The sequence below is a fragment of the Acomys russatus genome, chromosome 16, assembly GCF_903995435.1.
Source record: "Acomys russatus chromosome 16, mAcoRus1.1, whole genome shotgun sequence".
Taxonomy (NCBI): domain Eukaryota; kingdom Metazoa; phylum Chordata; class Mammalia; order Rodentia; family Muridae; genus Acomys; species Acomys russatus.
In genome coordinates this window covers 3900830-3927961 of record NC_067152.1, presented here as the reverse complement: position 1 = coordinate 3927961, position 27132 = coordinate 3900830, and the positions used below count along the sequence as shown (strand labels likewise).

Genomic DNA, 27132 nt, shown 5'->3' with positions numbered 1-27132 from the left:
AGAACCTGACTCAAACATAACAAAGCAAACAATATACAGACAGAGACACAGGGACAAATGAAGGAACGCACACATAGTACCCCTCCTAAAAAACAAACCAAACAAACCAAAAGAGTTTTCTAGTTAAGCAGTTTCCAAATTTCTTTGGCTTCAAGTCCTATTTATATAATCTTAAAATAGTTTAAGAAAGCGGTAGAACTGGCTCAGTGATTTAGAGCACTTGTTGCTTTTGCAGAGGACCGGGTTCAGTTCCCAGCATCCACGCGGTGACACAACCATCCATAACTCTGGTTCCAAGAGATCCAGTGCCTTCTTCTGACCCCCAACGACAGGAGACACGTAGTCAGTACCATGCCTGCAAGAAAAACCCTCATACACACAAAAGTAAATAAACAGATCTAAGAAAATAACTGAAGGCCCTAAGTTTGCTTATGTGGGTTATTATTAAGTTTTAAACAGTTCTTTGGGCTAGGGAGATAGCTATGCCTCAGGATGAGTTAAGATCCCCAGCACCTGATGGCAAGCTCCTAACACCATGACCCGGGGGTACGGAGAGAAGTGGACCCCAGGACCTTGCTGGCCAGCCACAGTGAGTTCCTGGTTCAGTGAGAAACAATGCCTCAACAAGACCACCCATGATGAGAAAATGCTCTACCCAGCTCAGTGCTGAGCACTTGCCTACTGAGCAATGGACTCTGGGTTCTGGTCCTCAGCATCACACAGGCATGTGCGTGCACGCGCACACACGCACACGCACGAGTGCCCCCAGGAGTGCGGTGAGTACCCTTTAACTCAGGGCTGCTTCTTCCAATGGTAGGTAAGGAGACAGCATGGAGCAGTACCTGGCCTGGGCCTCTGACTCTGCTCTGTCTGTTATTTAAGACCTTACCATATCAGTGCGACTCAGTTCCACTCCCGCTACACCTTAATACGCACTCCTAAGAAACTCAGCATTTGTCTTGTCAAAGAGAGACATACTTGCTAATGCCTGGGTCCCTAGCACTTAAGAGGCCGAGGCAGGAGTATTACTGCAAGTTTAAGGCCAGCCTAGGCTACAAAGTAAGACCACCTCAAAAGCCCCCTCACACCATCTGAGACATTAGATCCTTCCCTCACCATAGTGCAGGCTGAGCACGGGCAGCAAAGCAGGTAAAGGATGGAGGCAACTCTGTAATAAAGTCCTGTGTCCTTCTAACAATGCTATCGCCGTACAATCAAATGAATCTCCAAAGACAGCCCAGAGAAAACGGACAGCAAGTACATCTGCACTATCTTGTTCCAAAAGCAGATCATATTAAGTCCTCACAAATTAAATCTCCTATCAATTGCCACCCACCCTTTCCATGTCCTTGCCAAGAGGACCTGGCTTGATTAGCCTCTCTCTGCAGGATATGAGTTCTTCGGGGGCCCACAACACCCTCACAGTGTGAAAGCTGCCAAGTAATTGCACCCTGGGCAGATAACAGACGTGGCAGCTCCAACTGTTGACACCGCATGTCTAGGAGTTTTACAGAGAAGATTAGGATCAATAAGACTGAAGCCAGGAGTGCTGACAAGAGGCTGAAGGCCCAGGGTGCCGTGGGGCACACACACAGCAGACTGTGGGTGCAGGGCTCTGAACTGAAGGCTCAGCTCCCAGCCCAAGGAAGAACAGCAAACTGGGATCACAAAGTTAACATTTATAGAGACAACGTAGAAAGAAGTTGACCGGAAATACAATTTCACTTAAGCATTAGTGTCTTATTTATATTCTTTGAGCAGATAAAATAAAATAGACAAACAATCCCCGCTGTGGGGGCAGGCATGGTCTGGGATAAAGCTGCACACATGTGCGTAGACATGGACTCAGATGAAGAGCCCAGATGGCTGGGTTAGGGACAGAAGCACTCCCCCAAGTTTTCTGACACTCTGTGAGGGGTCTGGGCTTTAAACCTTGCAGATGATATTAAAACAGAATATTATCATTTGTTTTTTAACATACACATTTTAATTGTTTATTTTTACTTATATACATGTGTGGGCATGTACACACGCGTGCAGACCCACGGTCTCCTCCTCCTGGGGTCACAGTGGCTGTGAGCTGTCTGAAGTGGGTGCTGAGACCTGAACTTGCATCCTCCGGAAAAGAAGTTCGTGCTCTTAACTGCTGAGCCGTCTCTCCAGCCCCAGCTTTACCATTTGTGAATTAGATATATTTTCTAGTTCTTCGCCATCTTTGTTCTAAGACATATTTCACCTCACTCACAATTTGTAGTAAATTATTATTTTGCTATTAAAAAAAAAAAAAAAAAAACCAAACATGGTAAGAATCCAGTCATTAATCTAGGTGTGGCAGCGCACACCTGTAATCCCAGCACAGAGAGGAGCAGCGCACAGTTGAGGCTGGCCTGACGTCCATGCAGAGCCTCTGTGTATATACAGAGTGTCAGTGAGACAAGTCACCAGCTTTGCTCTGGGGACTGTGATCAGCTCCGCTGGCCTAAGGGACCCAACGTGTTACCCGAGGCCCTAACTCAGGGGTACAGCAAGGCGCCCAGAAAGGAAACTAAAGCCTGCCTGTCTTGTGTTCCAAACTGCCTAAGACAGAGTGAGAGATACCTTACAGAACATATCAGCTACTGAGAGGACACTGCAAAGAACACACAGCAACTTAGTAAAGATATTTAAGAGTAAAGCAGACATAAGTGACATGTTCTCTGTAATTTGTATGTTACAAATGGGCTCCACACACAGCACATGTACTGTACATACACACGCCAACACACAACGGCAACTAAATGGTATGTCACACCATGAGTCCCACGTTCTCTCCCAGATACCTGAAATGCTCTACTACTTTTTGGCCACTTAAAAAGTTACCCAAATAATTCACGTTTACTATAGGAAAATATTTTAGGAACATGGTAAGAGGAGGAAGAGATAATTTAAGAGCTCCCTACACCCACCAGGAGCAGCCCACTACACTGTATCGCTACTTCCGAGACGTCTCCCTGCATCCTGAGGTAACCACAACCGCCAAGACTCCAAGCGTCACACACTGCTTTTCCGGTCCTCTCCTCCGTGAAGTTCTGTCTCATTCTCACTACTAAGTGTCGCGTCTGTCTGACTCATCCACTCCCTACCACTGTGGCTGATTTTCATGCTCAGGAACAATACTCCTGATACTAAATAAAATACTTCTGAAACTCAGTCTCTATCTGCATTCTCAATCCCCACGTGTCTTTACTAGAGCCTGTATATGTAACTGCCAACTGTCTTTTGGATCCAGCTGAGCCTTTTTTAAGTTTTCTCTTCTCCGATGGCTGTCAAGATAGCTTAGTGGGGAAAGGCACTTGCTGCCAAGTTCAACCACCTGAGCGTGATGCCTGGAATTCACATGGCAGAAGAGAACAGACTCCTTCAAGTTGCCCTCTGACTTCTTTATGCATTCTGTGGCGTGTGCACGCACACACACACACACACAGACACAGACACAAACACATGTATGAAGAAATTAGAAAGAAAAGCAATAGAGGCTGGAGAGGGGCTCAGCAGTTAAGAGCCCCTGCTGCTCTTTCCGAGGACTTGCGATCAATTCTCAAATCCATGTTGGGTGGCTCATAATCACCTGTCACCAGCTCCCGGGGGACCCAGTACCCTTTGCTGGCCTCCGAAGGCATCTGTACTATGTGCACAGACACACAGAGACACATAGGCAAAGTTTTAAAAACTCTTAACAAAAAGAAAGGCAATAAATTATCTGAGCTCTGACTTCCCTTATCCCTCTGTGTGCACCTCTGTGCAGTACGTGTGCAGGGTCTTATGTGCACATGGAGGCCAGAGGCTGCCATCAAATGTCTTCCTCATTGCTCCTCAACTTTTATGCTGAGGCTGGGTCTGCCACTTGAATCCAGCACTCGCTAATTTGGTTAGTCTACAGCCAGCTTGCTCTAAGAGAACCCCTTTCTGTGCCTGTCAGGTGCTAACTACGATCCAAACTTCCGCCGACATGCTTGTGCGGCAAGCTCTTTACTCACTCGGCATCTTCCCAGCGTCCTCTGCTCTGCTTCAATCGAAGTGTTTGCTTTTTTCACAGTAATCAGTTACAACTGTCATTTATACATTTATTCTAGATGCAAACTTTCTTCCTCCCATACATTTTATTTTATTTTTTACTTTTTTATTTTTTGAGACAGGGTTTCTCTGTGCAGTCCTGGATGTCCTGGAACTGGTTCTGTGATCAGGCTGGCCTCGAACTCTCTGAGATCCACCTGCCTCTGGCTCCCTGAGTGCTGGGATTAAAGGCGTGCACCACCACGCCCTGCTCAGCCATATCATGCATTTTGCCTTCTAATTTACTTTACATTATATAGCCTATTAAAATTCCTTTATTTTTACGAGGTTGTATTTACCAATCGTTCAGTTTTTAACTCTAGCTCTATGCTTAAAAAGTTTTTTTTATATAATAATGAAAAATAAATACAAGGGGGAAATTAGGGTAAGGGGTTAAGAAAATAGGAGGAACGGTCCTAATTAAAACAAACAAACAAGAGCCGGGGGTGGTGGCACAAGCCTTTAATCCCAGCACTCGGGAGACACAGGCGAGTGGTTTGATGTGAGTTCCAGGCCAGCCTGGTCCAAGAAAGCCAAGGCTACACAGTCAAACTCTGTCTCAAACAAACAAACAAAACCCTTACCAGTCATGATCACTTTGACACAGTCTAATTCCCAACCAAACAGAGATAGCTTAAATATATACAACCAAGAGCAGACAATCTGTTGATCACTTCTGCTAGATACTCAAGGCCAAACGCCTTAAATTAATATAGTGTGCTGCAAAGGTGAACACTATGGAACAGAATTTGGCAATATGCAGAAAAGCTGCGCATGCATTTGTCCACTTCACTAAGCTACAGCCCTTTCTGGGACTTCACCGGGCAGGCAAATACACAGTAGGTATTTATGTGAAGTCTGGCCTAAAACCTTACAATGGGGTCAGACAGTGTTTTACACACTATATATGGAATAGCCCATTGCAGTACTGTCTGAAATAGGAAATGCTGTTAATCCAACAAAGCTCCATTAGTGGGGAACTGGTTAAACAAACCATAGACATCCAGACGATCAGAGATGGTGACGTGGAAATGAATCCAGGACAGGCTGCTAAGAGAAGGCGACAGGGATGCAAAGCAGTGTACGCCGTGCTGCTGCGGCCGAAGTACAGAAGGCAGCAAATTCACATACATGACCGCACTTTCTAAGCTAAAGGACACAGCACAAGCTAAAGAATAGTAACTCAGAAGTAGAGGGAAAAGGAGGTGACAGAGACAGGAGCCAGGTTCATGTATGTGCCTTTGCTATCTTGAGTTTAGAGCAATGTAATTTTATTATCTATTAAAAGAATTATATTTTACAACACACATACAGCCAGGCATAGTGGGGAACACCTTTAATCTCAGCTCTCAGGAGGCAGAGACAGGAGGATCTCTATGAGTTCAAGGGCAACCTAATCTATATAGTGAGCTACAAGGAGCCAGGGCTTCATAGCAAGACCCCAGCTCCACAACAACAACAGAGATGCCATGTGTTATAAGCATCTTTAGGGGATTGGATAGTGGGTTAATGTTTTAAAAAGAAAAGGCAGATGGAGGTAACCAAATAACCACTTGTACCTATGACTGTCACCCGGACAGCGACCTAAGAAGCGGCTTCTCCCTCCAGACCAGACACAGACATCTGGCTGGGCCGAGGACACATTCACGGTCATGAACCTTTTGCTGATAACAGATGAGATACATAGAGCCGGATATTACTGGTGGCTTCTCTCAGACACAAAGGCTAGAGATGGTAAGGTGCCCCTGCTAAAAGCACAGGAAAAATAGGGCATGGTGAAACAGCAAACACAGTAGGGAGGAAGAGCTGTTTGGGTATCTTTAAAAGCATTTAAATTATATATATTTGAGTGTGCAAACATGCCATTGTACAGGAGTCAGAGGATAATCTGTGGGAGATGTTTCTCTCCTTCCATTATCTGGGTACCAGGAGTCAGCCTCACAGTGTAAGGGGTGGCAGCAAGGGCCTTTACCTAATGAGCCATTTCACTGGCTCTATTTATACTTTTTTTGGAGGGGAGAGGGGGCTCGAGACAGGGTTTTTCTGTATTAGCCTCGGCTATCCTGGACTCTCTTTGTAGTCCAGGCTGGCCTCGAACTCAGAGCTGGACTCAAACTCAGAGCAATCCTCCTGCCTCTGCCTACCAAGTGCTGGGATTAAAGGCGTGCACCACTACGCCTGGAGGCTCCACTTATACTTTTAAGAATATAACACAATTCAATAAGCAAAAGTATGCCCTTCCCAAGGAAGCATCCTACCCTAAGTGGCCCAGATGACAGCTACTCACCTCAGGGCTTGAGCCTCCCCTCCCTGGACCACGGGTGAAAGCCACGCCAGCCTGAGACTCCATGTGCCCGGGCCAGGCCAGGATCCTTTCTACCCAAGGGTCTGATTTCACAGGCAGCTTTTCTCTGTCCCCCAAACTACTTGTCCTAGGGCAAGCCTCCTGGATGACAGGACACATTACTGTTTGGCTGCACACTTCTGGCCTGTCCATGGCGTGCTCCAAATGCCAAGAGCTGCCTTCTGAGGCACGTTCTCCCGAGCTAGCCTCTCCACGGCCCTGGCAAGAAGCCTTATCTTCATCAAGCTATCTCCTCCTGGAGAACTCCTAAGGGCAGGCCACAGTTTGGGTCACTCTCCATATTCACCATCCTACTAACCTGTACTTGTTGCGTGTACACACACACACACACACACACACACACACACACACACAGCCTCAACCATCTCAATTTCAACATCTCCTCCACCACTATACTAGACCAGAAGACACTGAATGCTGGTTTGGCACATAGGACACAGCGCTGGCACCGCCGTCCCCCACTGAGGTGCTACCCCAGCCCTTCCTCTCTCCAGTCACCCGCCTTCATGGGGAAATCATCTTCTTTGCTTTTCTCGGTCTACTTATCCCGTATCTTACAGTCTGAGGAGCACACCATGAATGCCACTTCTGTCACAGCACAGTGCTCTTCAGATCCTGTCCCGTGTCTCAGGAGATTAAGTATGAATCCCTCTGAGGGGCGGGGCATTCATTCCATCACCGCCTGTGCACGGGTCTCTGCGTCTCACTGATGAACGTGAGTTGATGTCACTGCTAATGGCTTTTCCTCAGCACCAGGTTTACCCATCTTTACTGCCTTTTCTCACGAAACTCAGCTTCCGCTGTGGGGCATCTATCCAGTAACTGTGTATGAAGCGGCAATCACCCTGCTGAGATCTGTACTCTCAAAGCCCTGCCAAGTTAGTCTTTTCTGAACAAGAAAGTGAGTGGGCCTACACTCCTGCCCCATCCGTCTGGAGCATTAATGACAGCATCCGAGGCTGCGGCGCTTTCTCTGCACTTCATAACAGTCATAGGCCAGTTCATCCCCTTTGATATGGCTTTTTATTTATTTTTTACATATGCATTTATGTTATTAAACATATATACAAAAAACTACCTACAGCACGAAGAACCATGAAACAATTAGGAATCATATAAATATTACTTTCATAGTGTTTTGGCTATTTGTATTTGGCAACCTTGAAGAAAACATCTTTCCTCTCTTGGTGCCTCTAAAATTCTGATATTGATTTACAGTCAAGACTTTAGACAGGCCAGTTTTATAGATGAGAAAGCTACATTCAGATAGGCTGACTACCATGCACAACCAATGGATGGTGGGACACCTGGAGGTGCCCAGACAGCCTGGCTCCACATTCTGTGCTTAAAATCTCTACCCTTAAAACAGCACAGACACTACGTGGGGCAAAGCAGATTTCTTTTACAGGAAAAAGCACAAATACACATGTTACATTTTGTTAACTATGAGAGGAATTCTCTCAGAAGCTGATGCCTGGTTACAGGTTTGATGCCTTGAGTCTGTGGCAGGTGCTGAGCCTATAACAGTAGCCCTCTCAAGTCCCGTGTGTCAGTAAGGAAGCACCACTGACCTGGACCGCCTGGGCATCCTCAGCTCCACTCACACGTCCTAGTTCTTTAGCCCAAGTCATGGAGACATTTAGTTATTAAAGACAAGCAATGAAAAGTCCTTCTCATAGCACGGAGCCCGTCAGATGTGACCAGCGGTAACGAAGTCAGCCAACCCTGGAGAAGCGTGAAGCACTCTGGGGCTAAGTAACAAACTTGCAACAATCCAGGAAGCCAGGGAGCTCTGCCTTTGCTCATAACACTACAGCCAGCTCAACTGCACGGCACACATAGCTTATATTATTTGAGTGTTTGAGGCTGGAAAGATGGCTCAAAGGTTAAGAACACTGGTTGCCCTTTCAAAGGTCATGAGCTCAATTCCCAGCACCCACATCGTGGCTCACAGCCATATGTAATGAGATCTGGTGCCCTCTTACGGTGTGTAGGCAACATGCAGGCAGAACGCTGAATACATAATAAATAAATCTAAAAAGAGAACCTTAAACATACCAGCAAATACTGGCTGTCCTTTGTAAGTCATATATGACTAAGGAATCTATGAGATTGAATCCCAACTCTGCTCCAATCCCAGGCAACCCACACACACCAAACCCCTCAATAGCCTTCATCTGCTGCGCACACTCACAGCCTAACAGCACCATGCGGTGAAATGAACACACATGCACCAACACACCCAATCTTTAAGGCGGGTGCCACCTAAAGGCCTATCTTGGGTACTTCTGACAGAAATATGGCGTACTCAGTAACTCTGGATTGGGTAACTATACGCAGTCTTGAGTCAAACTCTACTCATCACGTCCTTTGACAGCTGCAGAGACACTACCACACCTTCAGGGACAGCAACCAGCGGTGCTGCTGGGAAGAGCGGAGAGAAAGCACAAGCCTGCAAAGCCCTTCGAGCATCTGTGACTGGGAACGGATAAGTCATGGTTCTCAACACAGCACGCACGGCTCAACAATATAAGACCATAGGAATGCGGCGAGGTTTGCGGTAACACCCTGAATGTACTGCTTTCAAAGTCCTGTGCTGTCCGGCCAGTAAGACACTTGCTGGTCATGACCTTGGACTTAATATAAAATGGTAAGTTTCTTTCTGATTAATACCCGGCATGATGAAGTTTCTCTAACCGAAATCACAAAGTTCCTTTTTAGGAGGAAATCTGGACATTTTACTGAAATGAAATCAGGAACAAGTAGGTTTATTTGGAAGATTTAAAAAAAAAAAAATGTGGGGTTAAAATAATTTCAAAAGCTCATATATCTGAAAAACGCAAAAAAAAAAAAAAAAAAAAAAAAAAACTCATCTGGGCACAAAATGAAAAATAAGAGACTTTTTTTTTGGGGGGGGGGCATGGGGCAGTTTCAAGACAGGGTCTCTCTGTGTAGCCTTGGCTGCTCTGGACTCACTTTGTAGACCAGGCTGGCCTCGAACTCACAGTGATCTGCCTGCCTCTGCCTCTCTAAGCAACCGATCACAGGCATGCGCCACCGTGCAGAGCTCAATAAGAGACAATTTTAAAAGTTAAAGCCTGTCGGGCTGGAGAGGTGGCTCAGAGGTTAAGAGCACCAGCTGTTTTTTCAAAGGTCCGAGTTCAATTCCCAGCAACCACATGGTGGCTCACAGCCATGGGTAATGAGATCTGGTGCCCTCTTCTGGCCAGCGGGAACATGTGCAGGCAGACCACTGTATACAGAATAAATAAGTCTTTAACAACAACAACAGAAAGATAAAGATTGTCATCCAATGAAGAGGATTTGCAGAATTGGAAATACTATCTCTGCTTAAGAGTTGCATTTCTCTTTTACTTTTCCATGTAATCTTAGTACTTAGGAGGCTAAGACACCAGGTCTCATGTAGCCAAGGGTAAGTTTGAAATCCTAATCCTCCTGCCTCCACCTCCACCTCCCACGCACTATTTCCCTACCACTATTTCCTCAAACTTAAACTTCTAAGTAGCTTACAGAGTATTTCACCAGATCACCTTTTTAAACTAAGGGTAAGGCGGCCAATCCCACAGTATCTTCCCTTGCGTCACTATGAGATCCATTTCTGGTGTGATCCATAAGGAAGGATCCGATGAGGCCAGCACTCAGGCAGCGGAGGAGGAGGACAGCTGTGTGGCACGCTGCTGCCCAGCCCACACTCTCACTCTCGCTAGCGTCAAATGGCCCAACGGGTGCAGCAAGGCCGGAAGCAAGTCCTCCTCCTGTCTCTCTCTCGGTCAGAAGCAGCCTCTGCCCACTGTGGAACAGGTTATCAAACCTACACAGTAGTCTCTGGGCAGGAAACGCCACGGACGCGACCAGTGAAGAAGACTGAAGCCGGCCCCAGACACAGCCAGGGCAGCTTGCCTGCGCATCCTTGCGCTGTTTACCTCCAGCTTGCATTATCAAAGCTGCTTTTTAGAAACACAGATCTTAACAGACAAGAAATCCCAAAGAGAAGAGTAACAAACCGTTAACAATGTTATCTACAGAGCCCCAGGGTCCTGCCTCCACCAGCCAGCCAATGCCCAGCCAGATGACAGAGGGAGGGTCTTGCAGAATAACACGCTAGGTGCTCTCCAAAGGTTTTCCCTCCTTCCTTTAGTCTGAAAGGACATCACCGAGAAAGGATGATTGATTTTGGCTTTGAATGAACCTATTCCTTGTTCTCCTTCCATTCAGTCTCTGTGTTTTTGACTCTACAGTCTCAGGCGATATAGTTATTTGAGAGCAACAACCAAAAAAGTATTCAGCCTTTGCTGGCAGCAGATTTCAGGAGTGATGGTTGCCGAGAGCATGACACGAAGAACCCGGTCCCGTCAGAGGCTGCAAGCCTGAGAAGTAAAGCCTACACCGAACAGGGCAAAAGGGTCCAAACGAAGGGGACGTAGCAAAGTGCCCAGGATCCTCTCTGGAGCAGTCCTTAGCTTCCGAATAGTAAATGTGCCACACAAGACACACAACACCTTCCAGCTTTACGAGTGTCCATCCTTTCTTATATACAAAGCCCAGTGAAGTCACAGAATGAAAATGCCAAAAAAGCAACTAGAACTTTAGTTCTTTTCCTGGATGTAACTCCATTTGCAAAGAAGAGACAGGAGTCAGAAAGGTTCATCTAAAGCAAGAAAAATATGACTTGAAGCCAGTATTCTAGGGTTGCTCCAAGTAGCCCTTTACACAAGCATCCCCTTTAAAGGAGCGTGAGCACAGTCCCCACAGCTACCGAACATGCAGCTGGGTTTTCTGCACGGGGAAACTGCAGGGTCAGCACACCGAGTGTACTGGACAACCCTCTCTGTGGGAAAGCACTTTGGTGATTCTCCCCTGCCAGGCAGCTATAAATGATAATCTTTTTATTTTTATTTTTTCGAGACAGAGTTTCTCTGTGTAGCCTTGGCTGTCTGGACTCTTTATAGACCAGGCTGGCCTTGAACTCACAGATATTTGCCCAGACTCCCTGAGTGCTGGATTTACAGGAATGTGCCACCACACCCAGCATTTATACAGTCTGCTCTTCCAGAGGTCCTGAGTTCAATTCCCAGCAACCACATGGTGGTTCACAAGCATCTACAATGTGCTCTAATGCCCTCTTCTGGTGGGCAGGTGTACATGCAGGCAGAGCACTGTATACTGTGCTATATCCCTCTCCCACTGTGTGAGATTTTGTTTTGAAAAAGGGATTCGCTAAGTTGTGCAGACTGACTTTGAACTCGCAGTCCCTCTGCTGAGGTAGCAGGGCGGTGCCACGAGGCCTTTCCCCCTTTCCTCCCCCTTCACCTGCCCTGCTGCTGTCCACACTGAGGACTGACTGCTAAGCAAGCACTTGACAACTGAGCGGTATCTCCAGCCCCCATTTTCAGCTTGAAGCTGTAGACTTTAAAGCATAAGAACCTGCTTTCAAAGGCTTTTGTGTATCAACAAAACAGTCTCAAGGTTTCTAAGAACATGTACAACTATTAATCAGCAATTGATTAGAATCTTAATGGTCTTTTATTTATCTAAATTTAAACCTTTTCTACAGCCTGTATAAACCTATGTAATTTTGTTTAGCTTTGCCACTGTAACCTATTCTGATTTCTACCAGGGTTTGGATTTGCAGTATAAAAAAGTTTTAAATGGTAACTTTAGACTTCATAACTTATAAGAGAATCCTAAGAGATCCCTACAGAAGTTTCTTTTTGTCAATTCCATTCTCCCTCTTGGAAGGCTTCTTTCTAAAAATGCATGAAATGTCACATATCAAGTACCCTGCAATGGACTCACCACCGTTCAGCAAAGAGGGTCTGTTACAGCTCTGCAGGGGCAGGACGTTTGGAACAAACACCACCACACATTGGTCTTGGTCAACCTGGGAGTCTAGGCCCATGTGGGCCACAGGAACCCTGGGGCAAACCACAGCCTGCTGCTCTTTTCCTGTAGAGCAGCTGAGCAGAAGGGGCTGAGTGCAGCAGCACGGCTTTCTACCCAGAGAGGCGGAGCAGAGCAGAGCCCGGGGCGCTGAGTTAGGGCTTGAGCCTCACCTTTGTGGCCGTGGTCTTCACCCCATGAATTCTCCACTCGCCATTTCACGTACGTGCCGTCCTGGTCGTCCTGCCAGAGAGCAAGCAACATACAGTCTGAACCGAGGGTCTCCAGCCATGTCACATCTTCCCTCACCTCAAGCTACTCAGAATACACTAAGTGGACAGGGTCATATATTTCCTATCACCAACAAGACACGTCAATATTAGTGAAATTTTAATGTCTTGAGGGTAAAAACACACTAAAACAATAAACACTACCTCCTTTTTTTTGTTTCAAAGATCTGTATTTTGTCTGTGTCTGTGTCTGTGTACATATGTGTGGATGTCCTCGGAGGCCAAAGGACGTGAGACCCTGTGGAGCTAGAGTTACAAGCAGCTAGTTAGTTTCTGAGCCCCTTGATGGTGGGGGTCGGACAGGAAGTCTGGTGCTGTAAAGAGCAGTAAGCTCTCTTAACCACTGAGCCACGCCCCCCACTGCCCCCACCACTCCCCACCTACCCCCCACCCCTGCTATCTCCTCTTTTATTTTCTAACCTATACAGAAAAGAATAAACACACAGGGCTGGTTGGAGGCTTAGGGGGTAAAGTGCTTGACACCCAAGCCTGACAACCTCAGCTGGAGCCTTGGAACCAAGTAAAAGTGGCTGGAGGGAACTACCTCTCCAAGCACAAAGATGCCCCCAGGGACTCTTGCTTTCACTCAAATTCTTTGAAAAGGCATCCCAATGCATTAATTTTAGGAATGATTTTAAGACCTGGTAAAAGCTTTTAAAAAGCAAAACAAAACCGTTGTCATAATGATACTCAGTTTTCTATTTAGGGAAACTAAGTAATGATATCGTCCAAATGTGTTCTTTGACTGATTCAGTTACGTAAATACTGGATTTAATATAAGAGATTGAATGGCAAAGCAGAAATAAAAAGCAATTTCATAAACAAAGCTCAGTCAGGTCGGCTGTTCTCCCTCTTCTATCTTCATTAATAAAATAAGCTCGGTTTTCATATTCTTAAAGAGACAGTGTCACTCTCCATGATAACCCTCATCACAGTCTTTACTAGAGACCAGAGGGGGACAAAAAGCAGGCTCTTTTGGGGGACAATGTTTTTCTCTTATGTTTACCCAGGACATTGATGATGTGAGAACAGTTTACATCTCTGTTGCATGAGAAAGGCCCTGACCCCTGTGTTGTCTTCCAGTGATTTCATCTGTCAGCTCCCACTTGCACATCGCTGCCAGATGAGCAGTGGCCTCGTGGGATTCGGTTTCCTCTAGCTTTGTTCACCCCAACACTCTAAGCAAGTTTCTTAGATCTCAGATTCACCCGACAAACCAACCCCAGGCACCAAACACCTGCACTAGCAGCACCGACCCCTCCATGCTGAGCCCGGTTTATTAAATGCATGCTTCCGCTCTCTGTCCAATGCAATTGCACTTCGATTCTTCTGAAACACAGACTCAAATCTGTTCACTTGTTAGCAAACGCCTGAACATGTTTGCTGTTCTCGTTACTTTACAGTGGATTCTTGTATGACCTAAACCAAGCTATCCTCTAGATCATGCACCGACACAGAGCCATACACAGTCTTGCATCATAGAGATTCTGTCAACTCACCAACACGGAAGGACAATAGAAATACAGTACGCGTTTATCTCAGTAGTATTATTAAAACATAGTTCAAACTAGTTTTAGTAGTCAAAGACTCTTAGTGGTAGTTTTGTTTTTTTCTTATATTTTTGTTTTGCTTTGGTTTTGAAATAAGAACTCACATTCTAGCCAGGCTGGTCTTGAACTCATGGCAATCCTCCCAACTGTCTCTTGGCTGTTAGAATTATAGGCATGAGCTACAATGGTTGGCAAATGCTTTCTTTCTCTTTTAAAGAAATTTCTTATGTGCAGGAGTGTATTGCTGTATACACGTATCTTTTGAATGGCTTTCTCAATCCACCGAAGCAACGGCAATTGCATGACACACATCTGTCTGTATCTTGGTGTGGGGAATCTCTCAAGCTATAGAATGGAGAAGAAACAGCTTCCTGGCTGCATGAGCGCACCTCTGCATCTATTTAGGACAAGCACAGGAGGGTCAGGAACGAGCACAGGCTGCTGGTTAGTGCGGAGTGCTTCCTACACGACACTGCACTTGAACTCATAAAACTAAGACCGTCTTGGGGCTTACTACCTACAGACCAAACTCTATAACTTCTCTAAGTGTAATTAAAACTCCGAGGTTAGGTTTGGGTTTTGCACTCTTCCATTTTGAGGCAGGATCTTTAGTAGTTGCACCACTCAGGCTTCCTGTCTCGGCTCCCCAGGGCTGGAGGAATGAAGCCACCGCCACAACCAGCTAAGATCTGGATCTGAATGAGAGCACAAGGTTCTGGGACACTGGGAGGGATGGAAGGAAGGAAGGCATACAATAAAAACTCCACCCCACCCTCAGTTCTGCCTAGAGAGTACACAAAATAACTCAGACAAATACTTCAGGAATACCAGGACTTCTAGGAGGATAGCTAAAGTCCGCACAACAATATATGCCAGATATTTCTAAGTGCTTTAAGGATCATAAATTCAGTGCGCAGCGTAACAAGAACAACTACAAAAATATTTCTTAAAGTAACTTTGGTAGTTAGCCGTGACGGTGTTGGAGAAACAGGTGTGCTTGTGAGGGTAAAGACGTCACTCAGGCCTCTCTCCTCTGCTCCCTGAGCACTCTACAATGTGGAACAGGAGCTTAGCAGTGAAGGTATCAAAGAAACAGCAGTGCGATCATTCACAGAGCTCAGAGCATTTGCATCCCAACATGTGCAGACCCACTGATGGGCATGGAGCCACAGAGGATTGTATATGACAGTAACTTGTGAATCTCAATGACCAGTGCAAAGAAGGCCATCGATACGGACACTCTAAAAGCCTATTTTAATTTCTTAGAAGACATACTTTCCTAGAATCTTTCATTGACCTTACAAATTACAGAAAAGAAATTATCTTTTTCTTCTTTGATGACCTGAACTCTCCTCCTCACAGTGTATTGTTGTTTTTATCCCCACTACAGGAACATCTTACGTGGAAGCTAATGTTCAACCTGGATCAAATGGAGTGACTGTGGCTCTGCCTGCCTGACAGGTGCAGGAGAGTGTGGAACCACCTGTGCATCAATGGCCCCATTAGTGACATGCTGGGGAGCCTACCTTTTCCGAGACAGCAGTGAAGGTCATGGCGTGGGTCATCAGTGACTCACCGAAAGCCAACCTCTCAGCTTTATTCATGTTCTTCAAGGAGACCCCGAACACTAATTCGTGGTCATAGCTGTAAAGAGAAGAGCAGAATAAACTGAAGGGAGGGCAGGCAGCCTGAGCATGTGAGGGCGGAGGTCACGGGAGCCTGACAGCTCCACAGGAGCGGCCCTGCACATCACCAGCACACACAGGATCAAGCTCAGTGAGCTCCCACTCCTTAATGTCACTATAGTGCACAGGACAACATGAGAGCACCAAATGTAAACTCACAAAAGTGAGTGTTGCCAAGCTCACTCTGTGCTTATTCTGGCAAGGAAACTTTTCCCTTTTTTGTTTTGTGTTGGTTTGTCTGAGACAGGGTTTCTCTACAGAGCTGACTGTCCTGGAAAGTACTATGTAGACTAGACTGCCCTCCCACTTAGTGATCGGCCTGCCTCTGCCTCCTGAACGCTGGGATTAAAGGTGTGCGCCACCACAATGGGCAAACAAACTTTCTTTTAAAAAATGAAAAAGCTTTTGAAGTAACTTCTTATAAAAATGGGCTCTTTCAAGTTGGTAGACCCTCCCAGTTTCTGAATCAAACCACTGACTGTGGAATTTATTTATTTAGAGGCATATAGCCCAGGCTGGCCCTGTACTCCTTGTATAGCCACTGACCTGAACACACGCTTCTATTCTCCAGGTGCTGAGATGACAGGAATTATCCTGTGCCACAACATTTTGTTCTGACTAAGAAATTTAAATATATAAGTGCTAAAACATTGGAGACTAATTTCAAATATAAAACCAAAATGTTTCACCATCAGAAGTTTCTTTTTGTTAAATATCAAGACATTACTCAACTTTCTACTAGTGACAATTATTTATGAGCAAACAAAAAATGATGTATTTTATTATTTGGCAAAGACTGAATGTACGTGACTGTGTAAGTATATGCCGTATGTCTGCAGGTGCCCACGGAGGTCAGAAAAGAACACAGATGTCCCGGAGCTGGCGATCCAAGTGGCTGTGAGCTGCCTGACATTAGCTGGGAACTGAATTCGGGTCCTCTGCAAGGGCAGCAAGTGCTCTTAACCCTGTGCAGCCATCTCTCCAGCTCCTAAAATGATATTTTTTTAAAAATTGAGGAATCTTGTCTGATTCAGCTTGGAAATGACCCTCAGTGTCACCAAAGACGAGGGAGGATGATTTAAGGAAAATATATAAATTAGCCCAACTTGTCCTAAAGAGAAAATATGCAAGGCATCAAAGTAAGAGAAAACAGTTAAAGACCAATCAAAAGAGCTTTGGAAAGTCTCTCACTACACCCCAGGTGTGCCGAGCAGCTTTCCAGGTGGTCCACTGCATGCTCACAGTGCTTTTCCCACAGAGGACAGCATCTTAGCAACAACAGTGACTTCTACTCAAGTGTGATCTTGGTTTCCTGGGTTACAGCAGTTACACGTGTGCAGTCTCTGCCAGGAGCTGCAAACTTCACAGATGCAGACAAAGACCCACTCTTCGGTCAACCTCAACGTCTGGATGAACCTCAGCAGAGGCATTTCCAACACGAGTGCACTCCACAGCAACAACCCACAAAGAACCTTCTATTTTGAGTTCCGTGCACTCACACATTCATGTCACTGAGGCCCAGCTTGCCACTGAAGTGTTTTCCAACATCACAGCCAAACCACACAGCCTAGAAATAGAAGAAAGTCAACATAAACCACAGCAGTGAAAAGGAAAGCAGTAGCCATTTCAACCCCCACGTGGAAAGCACAGGAACGGAAGGCAGTACTAACCTCTCCATCTTTGATGGAGGCTGCAACCATCTTTTTCAAGAAGTCAATGGGCTGGTTGTTATACAGCGTTTTTCTCCCTCCAACCATATTGCTCAAGTAGTCTACTGTGTACAGTTTATTGTACTTGTGATGGGGCCGTGGGTCATTCACAAAACAAATCTTTGAGATCAAGAACATGTGTATTAGAGCACAAGATCAAGGATGTGAGGTAAGACACAACCCTCCCTGTTAGGTTGCTATGGTTACAACAAGCTCATCACCTCTGACTACTAAGAATAAACACTACAGCCACAAGGTAAAAGTAGCAAATAAGCGAAAGCTGGCAAAATACATGTGAAGAAGGGCGTGGCATGTTCTAATTAGCGCAAAGAGCACACTTGAGAGCTTTCTCACCCTGTCTTCCCTACTGGTAAAAACTGCCCACAAATTACTTCTGTCACAGTACATATATAAGGCACAACCCATGGGACACTGCTACAGGCCCTTCCTCAAAGTGCAAAAGAGGCACCTAGGTGGCCATACAATTTTCTTGGAAGAAGGTTAAAAGCCCACAGGGAAGGTCCTGGTCATCCTGCTAGACAGACACAGAAGAATGAAGGAACACCAAACAGTTCCCAGAAAGGCCAGGAGATGAGGGTGCTCTGAGCCTATACTCAACTTCCAATATACCACCATTTTCCTTTGTATCTGAGATTGACCTGGACCCTAAATGACAGGGAAGAAGGTTGGGGATTTGGAAATAAGCTCACTCTTGGCCTAGAGTCTGAGATTCTCTGAAGAGAAACACCGGGGAAGGGTGACGCCGGCGTGCCTATTTTTGTTAGGTGCAAACTTCAGAGGATGTGCACATTAACCTGGGAATCTTATAGCTCTGTGTAAACAGCTGACACTTGGAAGTCAATGGCCAGCAGCTGCTGGCCCCAGCCTCTAACCTTGTCTTCCATGTTGAAGAGGGGCTTCACGTGCTCCCTGTAGAACTGCAGGGGTGTTGTAGGGCCAATCTTGTGGTAGTTCTTCTCTTTGTCTCGGTACTCCCAGGTGAAGGTGTCTGGTGGGTTACCCAGACAGATGCACACCACTCGGAATATCTGAAAGACAGCGGGCGAGGAAGGGGTCAAACGCAGAAATTGCAAAAGAAATCTACTACTGCACCAAGATCTGGAAGTGTTACTAAGCTCTCACTCAGGGATTCTGAACAGCTCAACTCTGAAATGTGAACATTAATGCTTAGCAATGTGCAGCAAATTAAAATTCCTTAGCTAAAAATTTGCCCACACCAGACATGGTGGCACACACCTTTAATCCCAGCACTTGGGAGACAGCCAGAGGCGAACCTCTGTGAGTTCAAGGCTAGCCTGACATACATAGTGAGTTCCAGGCTAGCCAGAGCAGATAGAGAGACTGTCTCAAGGAAAGAAAGAAATTTGTCCACCACTGATACCCAACAAAATCTAAGTTGCTACTCTGCTAATGATCTTGTTTATTATTTTAAGATTGTATGTTTTATGTGTTTGAATGTTTTGCAAACTTGGGTGTATCTAAGCCACATATTTGCCTGGTACCCACAGAGCCCAGAACTGTCAGATCCCATGAAACCGTAGTTCAGACAGTTGTGAGCTGCTACGTGGGTGCTGAGGACTGTACTGGTCCTCAGCAGGAGTATCTGAGCCATCTTCCCGGCCCTACTAAGGACAAACACTGCATTGCTTCGTGATCCTCTTCCACTCTCATCTCTTTCCTTCCATTCTTCTCTCTTTGGGGGGGGGGGGGGGGCAGCACTGGGGATTGAACCCAGGCTCTATTCATGTAGGTAAGTGCTCTATCTCTTTACAATACCACCAGTTCCCAAATAATGTATTTTTAAAATATTTATTTTTACTTTTAATTATGTGCACATGTGTGTGTGTGCAGGGAGGAACAGGCACAAGAGCACAAGTGCTGGAGGAGGCCAGCGGCATTGGATCCCTCTAGGACTGGTGCTTTAGGAACTTGTAAACTGCCCAATATGGACACTGGCAATCAAACTAAGATCCCCTGCAAGATGCTCTTAACCAAGCCCATGTAACACATTTTATTAAAGATATAACAAGACCTTTGAGTTAGCATTAATGTAATTGAAAGATAATCTTGTGTTACTTTTATTTTATACAAAGAAAAAAGGAATAAATACTTTGTACAAGACCAGAATATAACACATTTCCTTTTCTGTCTCAAATTTCCTTGTTTTTTTGGTTTTTCTTTTCCCCCCTTTTAAGAACACTATTGTAATGGTTTGAATAAGAATAGCCCCTACACATAGTCAGGCATGGTGGCACACTCCTTTAATCCCAGCCCTCAGGAGGCAGAGGCAGGTGGATCTCTGTGAGTTCTGTAAGTTCAAGGCCAGCCTGGTCTACAAAGAGAATTCCAAGACAGCCAGGACTATTATACAGAAAAACCCTGTCTCAAAAAAACAAAATAAAACAAACAAACAAAAAAAAGAGTGGATCCTACAGGCTCGTATATTTGAACAGTTAGTCACCAGAGAGGCACTATTTGAAAGATTAGAAGAATTAAGAGGTGTGCCTTGCTGGAGGAAGTGTGTCACCAGGAGTGGGTTTTGAGGTTTCAAAGACCCGTTCCAAGCCCACATCTCTCTCTCTCTCTCTGCCTATGGATCAGGATACTGCTCTCAGCTACTGCTCCAGAGCCCAGCTGCACGCTGCCACGCTTGCCACCATGATAATGGACATTAAACCTCTGAACTGTGAGCCAGCTCCCAATTAAACGCTTTCTCTTACAATAGTTGCCTTGGTCATAGTGTCTCTTCACAGTAATACAACAGTGACCAAGTGCTGGGTCTAGTGGCCCATGTCTTTAATCCCAGAATCTGGAAGGCAAGTGGATCTTTGTGAGTTCAAGGCCAGCCTTGTCTACATAGCAAGTTCCGGGCCAGCCAAAACTACATAGTGAGACTCAACTCTCCTCTCTCTCTCTCTCCCCTCCCCCAACCCACCCCCCGCGAGCGCGCGCGCACGCGCGCGCACACACACACACACACACACACACACTCAAAACCATAATAATTTGCCTCTTCTTTCTCTACCTACCATCACCACCCTGTTCCAGCCTCATGGCTTACGCAGCTTCCTTCCTTGAACCACAGACTTGTATGCTCTGTCACATTCAAGAGCAGTGAGTGTTTAACACATATGTCTAATTTGTGCTAGATACTAGATATACTTACTAATTCACTCAATTACCATAACACTCAAGGTCATCTACTCCTTCTGCCTCCCCCCACCCCCTTTTTTTCTTTGTGACTCAAAGCAACGAGATCGACTTAAAATCACAGAGCTGGTGACTGTAAGATTAGGATCTGAATTTTAAAGTGCTGCCTTAGTTACAAGCTTGAAAAAGGGAGCATTTACTGGAGACCTACTGTGTTGCACTGTAATCCACATACTGTAGCTCCTCATCCTCTCAACAAAGATGGCAGCTGTTACCGTCACTTTAGAGATAAAGACCAGAGCTCAGGCAGTAAGTGGCATGCTTGAAGTCCCAGGGCTAGTAAATGACACATGAGAACTAAGTTCAGACTCAAGTTTCTCAAATACTATAAATTTACCTGGTGGTTTTCTGAGTTTCATATAACTTTCTACTATAGCACAATACAAGCTTTTTAAGAATAAAAACCAGGCCAGGCGTGGTGGCGCACGCCTTTAATCCCAGCACTCGGGAGGCAGAGGCAGGCGGATCGCTGTGAGTTCCAGGCCAACCTGATCTACAAAGCGAGTCCAGGACAGCCAAGGTTACACAGAGAAACTCTGTCTCGAAAAACCAAAAAAAAAAAAAAAAAAAGAATAAAGACCAGAAAATTGTCCTCTGATCTCCATACCTGTGTCACAGAATGCTTGTGCCCCCATGGGTGCAGGCAAAAGTACACACATACACACACTGCTTAAAACAAAAAACAAGGAAGTGGAGGACACTGTGTGGCTGTTTTATGTTCCCTAAGCACCTCAGCCACGCTGCACCATGAGCTGGATGCACCAGCACACCTGCCTCATTCTCCACAGTACCTCAGGGTAAGGAATTTTAGAAGCATCACTTTCTTTGATCCACTTCCCTGTTGAAACGTCAATAAAGCTTGCCTATTAGCTCCCACAGCAAATCCAATTGTACTGACCTCATTTCTTTTTCTTACTTTTTTGTTGCTATGTTCAGGCAGTGTGGCATGCACTGCTTTTTAACTGTACAGCTTAATTCACTATTTTTAACACATATGGAAGTAACCGCCATCCAGACAGAATGCACAGGGTTTCCTAGTTCTTTTTTTAGCAAATAATTCACATGATTTCCAAAGGCAACCATCATTTACTCCCATAGCCCCGGTTCAGTCTTGCCTACTCTTAAACTCCGTACAAGCGGAATAAAAAAGTACCCTGTCGTTTGTGTCTGGCTTCCTTTTGTCAACATGTCTGTGAGCTCCACTCACGTACCCAAGCATACACACAATTTGTTCTTTATTGGTGTGATCCTACTATCTTTATAGAAGGTTAACTTTTAAAGAAGGTAGCTTGCCTTTCATCTTGCTCGGTTTTCCAAGAGAGAAGCGTCTTTCATTAGTACTCACGGTGTGTTTTATGTGCTTGCACGGCTGGTCAATCACTGTCTCCTAACGCTACGCTAGCAAGCTAGTTTCTGCACAGCAGAGAGGCAAGCAGCCTACAACAAGCAACTGGAATGCGTTACTCTAACCGTGGACTATGAGCTTTCCTCGGGATCCACATGGACCACACATAATCTTGGATTTGCTCAATGCAAAGGCTACAGAGGGCAATTTTAGGGCTCTGTCACCATGGGGACACTGCCACCGAGAACGATGGCAGGAACCATGATGTGTATGTTTCAACTATTAACTGCTGGCACACATGTATGCACAGCTATCAGCGAAATTGTTCTGGTCAACTCTCAAGGTATCCAAAGGTGATAAATCCACCAAGCTCTGTCCAAACAAAACAATGATAGATTAAGACAACTAAGTGAACGTCTCTTACTTCTAACCATATTTGAAAGGTAAGAACATTTTCCTCTATAGTTACATTGTACCTTATGGTATAGTCTGCCCACCCCCCGCCCCACCTGAATACTTGAAGTAAAAAGTTTTAAGTTACTACCTCTTCCCCAAAGCTACATTTGAGAAGACACACACACACACACACACACACACACACACGCACACACGCACTCACATGGCACTCAAAAGATGCTCAGCAGGTAAGGGCACTGGCTGTATACACCCGAGGACCTCAGTTCTATTTTTAGAACCCACATAAAGGTGGAAGGAATCAGCCCCACAAAGATGTGCTCTTAGCCTCCATATGTGCACCATGCCATATGTGTACCCAAAACACATCTCTCTCTCTCTCTCTCACACACACACACACACACACACTAATGATGATAATGATAATAATAAAGCTTTAAAAACCTACATTTCTGTTATCTATGTTATTCCCCAGTGAGCCCCTTTGTAAGACAATACTAATTGCTCACCCCTTAAAAATCTGAAGCTTTTAGAAAAATATATTTATTTATTTAATGTACATGGATACTTTGTCTATATTATGTCTACATACCAGACAACAGCAGCAGACAGTTGTGAGCTGCCATGTGGGTGCTGGGAACTAAACTCAGGACCTTTGGAAGAGTAGTGAGTGCTCTTACCCACTGCGCCATCTCTCCAGCCCCCAAATCTGAAGCTTTTAATCAAATATACATGACAAGGCTGAGTGTTCTTCCTCTTAGATTCTAGAAAATTCTTCAATTTAAGACCTGTAGTTTTGCTGGGCTCGGTGGCATTTGGGAAGGCAGAGGCAGGTGGATCTCTCTCATCAGCCTACTTTACAAAGTGAGTCCAGACAGTGAAGGCTACACAGAGGAACCCTGTTTTGGGGGGGAAAAGACATACAGTTTTGCAGAACAGGAGTAGCACATGTCTTTAATCCTAGCACTGGGAGGCAGAAGCTGGTTGATCTCAGAGTTCAAGACCAGCCTGGGCTACATAGTGAGACCCTGTTTTGAAAAACAAAACAGACAAACAAAAAGAAAAATACATGTAGTTTTGCTACTTGGTAGCTTGTGGCTAAAAATTATCCAGTCATTTATCTTTGAGCACATTTGTAGCCATGTGGAAGGAACGTCTGGCTCCAGTCAAACCACAATAGATGAACTTTAATTTTAAGAAGTCTTACAAAGTACAGTCTCTAAGGTTCATGAGACAGTTTTTCTTGATATGTAAAAGTCTCTGCTTTAAAATAACACTAGCTCCAAAGGTACAAACTTGACAATTAATGTTGAACACCCAAGTCTGCCCTCTGGTGGACAAAGCAGGAGCGTTGCCTGATTCTCACCAAATCTAACTGGCATTCACAACAAAGCACAGCCATATTCCGCAGAATGTAACTGCATTTTAGAATCTACCATTAAGCTGCTGGTAAAATGCACTGTGATGCTAGAGTTCTCACTCTCCTCCCAGCACCCTTGCTGCTCCCCTTCTTTCTCCTTGGATAATTATACTTTTTACATATTTTATTTGTCACTGCTTACTAGAAAGTTCAGAAAGCTAGGAAGCACTATCTAATTTGTCCAGTGCTAAATCTCCAATGCCTAGAACAGTGCTAGGTACATTACGAAAGAGTTATTTACTGTCCGTGCCTTGTGACTGTGATTTCAGAGCCAACTTAAGATCTAAGCCAACTTGATCTAAAAAATAAAATTAAAAAGTGCTAACACAGTCAAGGAGACTGTGGGCAAGGTGGGCTTTTTAAAATATGGAAAGCTAGCCGGGCGTGGTGGCACACGCCTTTAATCCCAGCACTCGGAAGGCAAAGGTAGGCGGATCGCAGTGAGTTTGAGGCCAGCCTGGTCTACAAAGTGAGTCCAGGATGGCCAAGGCTGCACAGAGAAACCCTGTCTCGAAAAACCAAAAAATAAATAAATAAAATATGGAAAGCTAAAGGCAGCGAGATGAACAGCAGAGACCCCTGGACATGATTCAACTTCCCCAAATTTCCAACTTAATAATTATGTGGTCTTTTTTATTTTGATTTTTAAAAAGTAGTCAATGCTTTTAGTAACTGCTGTCAGTAATGAGTTACTGGAAAAGTCCCTGCTGCCTCTGATGCACTGAGGTACTTTTCCCTCACACCTTTAGAGGAAAGCAGCCGAGAGAAGTCACGCAGCACATGCCACTTGAGCCCATCTGGCTTTTAATTCTTGGTTAATTTAATTGCTAATTAAGTTGGAACTTTAAATTACTCTTACTCTCAGAAAGTGTAATCTTTTTCTACCAACCTGTAGCCCCTCGGAAAAGCTGAACTCTGTGTAAGAGGGATTTGGTTTCTATGACTAGTTAAATACTTCTGCGGGGACTGGGAAGGTGGCTCACCAGTCAGAGCACTGGCTACTCTTTGAGGACCTGGATTCTATTCCCAGCACCCAAATAGCAGCTCACAACCACCTGTAACTCCAGTTCCAGGGGATCCAACACCTTCCCACAGACATACATGCAGGCACAACACCAATGCACATAAGTAAAAATAAACAGAATTTTAAAAAATACATCTTCTAAAGAGGCAAAGTGTAAGTTTTGAGTCTAATTTTGTAAAGAAATACTATTTTAATTGGCATCTAAAACTATTTTCCCCTAGCAAAGAGATTTATTTCCATTGACTTGTTGAAGTCTAACATGGCAAATGACATAGTCAGCACAAGGAAAGGAAACGGGGGGAAGGGTAGGGGGGGCACAAAAAGCATGAAGTCAGAATACTGGCCCTCAAGGTAAAGACACACATGGGGAGGGACAGAGTCAGTTCTCCTGCACATGGCCGTATCTGGGAGATAGAGAGGGTGAGAGAGAAAGGATGTACGGGGGTGGGGGGGCAGTCATAAATACTCTTGAGGTGAGAACTAGGGAACCAGGCAGGGTAGACAGGGACTGGATGGAAGGTTGGAAGGAGACAATAGTTCAAAGCAAACTGGTGAACCTGGAGATTCCAGATATGGACCTGCATAGAGGTGCCACAACCCCCACCCACCCATCCACCCCTACCCCCCGCGAGACAGGGCTTCCCTGTGTAGCCTTGGCTGTTCTGGACTCACTTTGTAGACCACAATGGCCTCCAACTCACAGCAACTTGCCTGCCTCTGCCTCCCGAGTGCTAGGATTATAGGTGTGTGCCACGCCATCTTAGAAGAAGTGGTTGTTGAAGAAAACAAAAAAAAATGTAAAGCATGGTAAAAACGTAGTTACTTCCATTACTCTAAAATACAAAGCTGCCTCAGCTCCCCCAGCGTCGAGATTACAGGTATATCCACAGTGGTCAGCTTGCTACAACCTTCTTAAGAAACCAACTGCTTGAACTTCCTGTGTTTGCTGATGGAGAAACTAGGTTTAAAGGTAAAATGAACCATTGAACTTTGAAGGCAGTTCAGGAGTTCAACGGACTAGCTGATGGACCTTTGTAACTAAGTAATGCAGAGAAAAGGGTCAGGCGACGACGCTCTCTACTGCCTCCTGGTGGAGATGAAAGATGGCAAGCTCTGCTTTAAAACAAAAACCAATTACCTAAGTCTATCCCCACACAGAGCTACAGTCAGACAGGATGTATGCTTCTGTGGGATGTTAAGAGTTAGCAAGCTCATGGGGTAGGTAACAAAAGAGTGTTTCTGAGATCGCTCCTAGAAAGGAATGTGAATTAAAGAACTAGAAACACATCCCCCTGAAGCCTCACCCAAGCAATCTGTATTTCCTGTACTGCTTTACACAGGCTTTAAGTTTGCAAGTACCTTATTAGACCATATGTGTTTCCCAACTCTCAAATCATCTCAATTATTATTTCTCTCCTTTATATTATTCTTTCGCATACAGTTTCCCTACTCCTGCCTCAACCGATAGAAAGCCTTCCCTCATATCTACAATCTTCCCTGCAGACATCATGACGTCACCAAGCTATCTCTCTCCCTGCCCACAGAGCGCCCTGGCACGCCCCAGCGACGTCCCTTCCGGATGCCCAGATAGGCCACTGCCCTCCATCCTCACGCTCATCTTCTTGCCCGAACCACTCTACACCCTGCCTGCGAGGTTACAGTTAATTTTCCATCTAGATTCTCTGTGTCTACAATCTCAGAACACCCAGAGGAAGGGTCTCACCTTCCTTGAAACAGGGTCTTTTTTTTTTTCTTTCTTTTTTTAAGATTTATTTATTATTGTGTATACAGTGCTCTGCCTGCATGTGCACCTGCAGGCCAGAAGAGGGCATCAAATCCCAGTTTAGATGGTTGTGAGCCACCATGTGGTTGCTGGGAATTGAACTCAGGACCTCTGGAAGAGCAGACAGTGCTCTTAAACCTCTGAGCCATCTCTCCAGCCCCGAAACAGGGTCTTATATAGCTATCCTGGCCTCAGTCCTGTGATTCTTCTGCCTCAGGCTCCCTAGTGCTACAATTACAGGTGTGTGCCACTATGCCCAGCTTGAGGGTAAAGATTTTTTAAACCAAATATTGGCTTAAATCCCCTAAAAGCTACCTTACTTA

The 27132-nt window shown here is 45.2% G+C and overlaps 1 protein-coding gene across 1 annotated transcript in view; it reads right to left on the bottom strand.

Annotated features, from left to right (window-relative positions):
• Positions 1-27132, bottom strand: part of Blmh (bleomycin hydrolase) — a 40842-nt gene that overhangs the window by 1386 nt on the left and 12324 nt on the right. Inside the window, exons 7-11 of the mRNA XM_051158001.1 lie at positions 18486-18641; positions 17554-17712; positions 17383-17450; positions 15725-15842; positions 12532-12601 (exon numbers count right to left, since the gene is read on the bottom strand). Coding sequence (XP_051013958.1) covers positions 12532-12601; positions 15725-15842; positions 17383-17450; positions 17554-17712; positions 18486-18641 — 571 coding nt within the window. The remainder of the gene's footprint in view (positions 1-12531; positions 12602-15724; positions 15843-17382; positions 17451-17553; positions 17713-18485; positions 18642-27132) is intronic.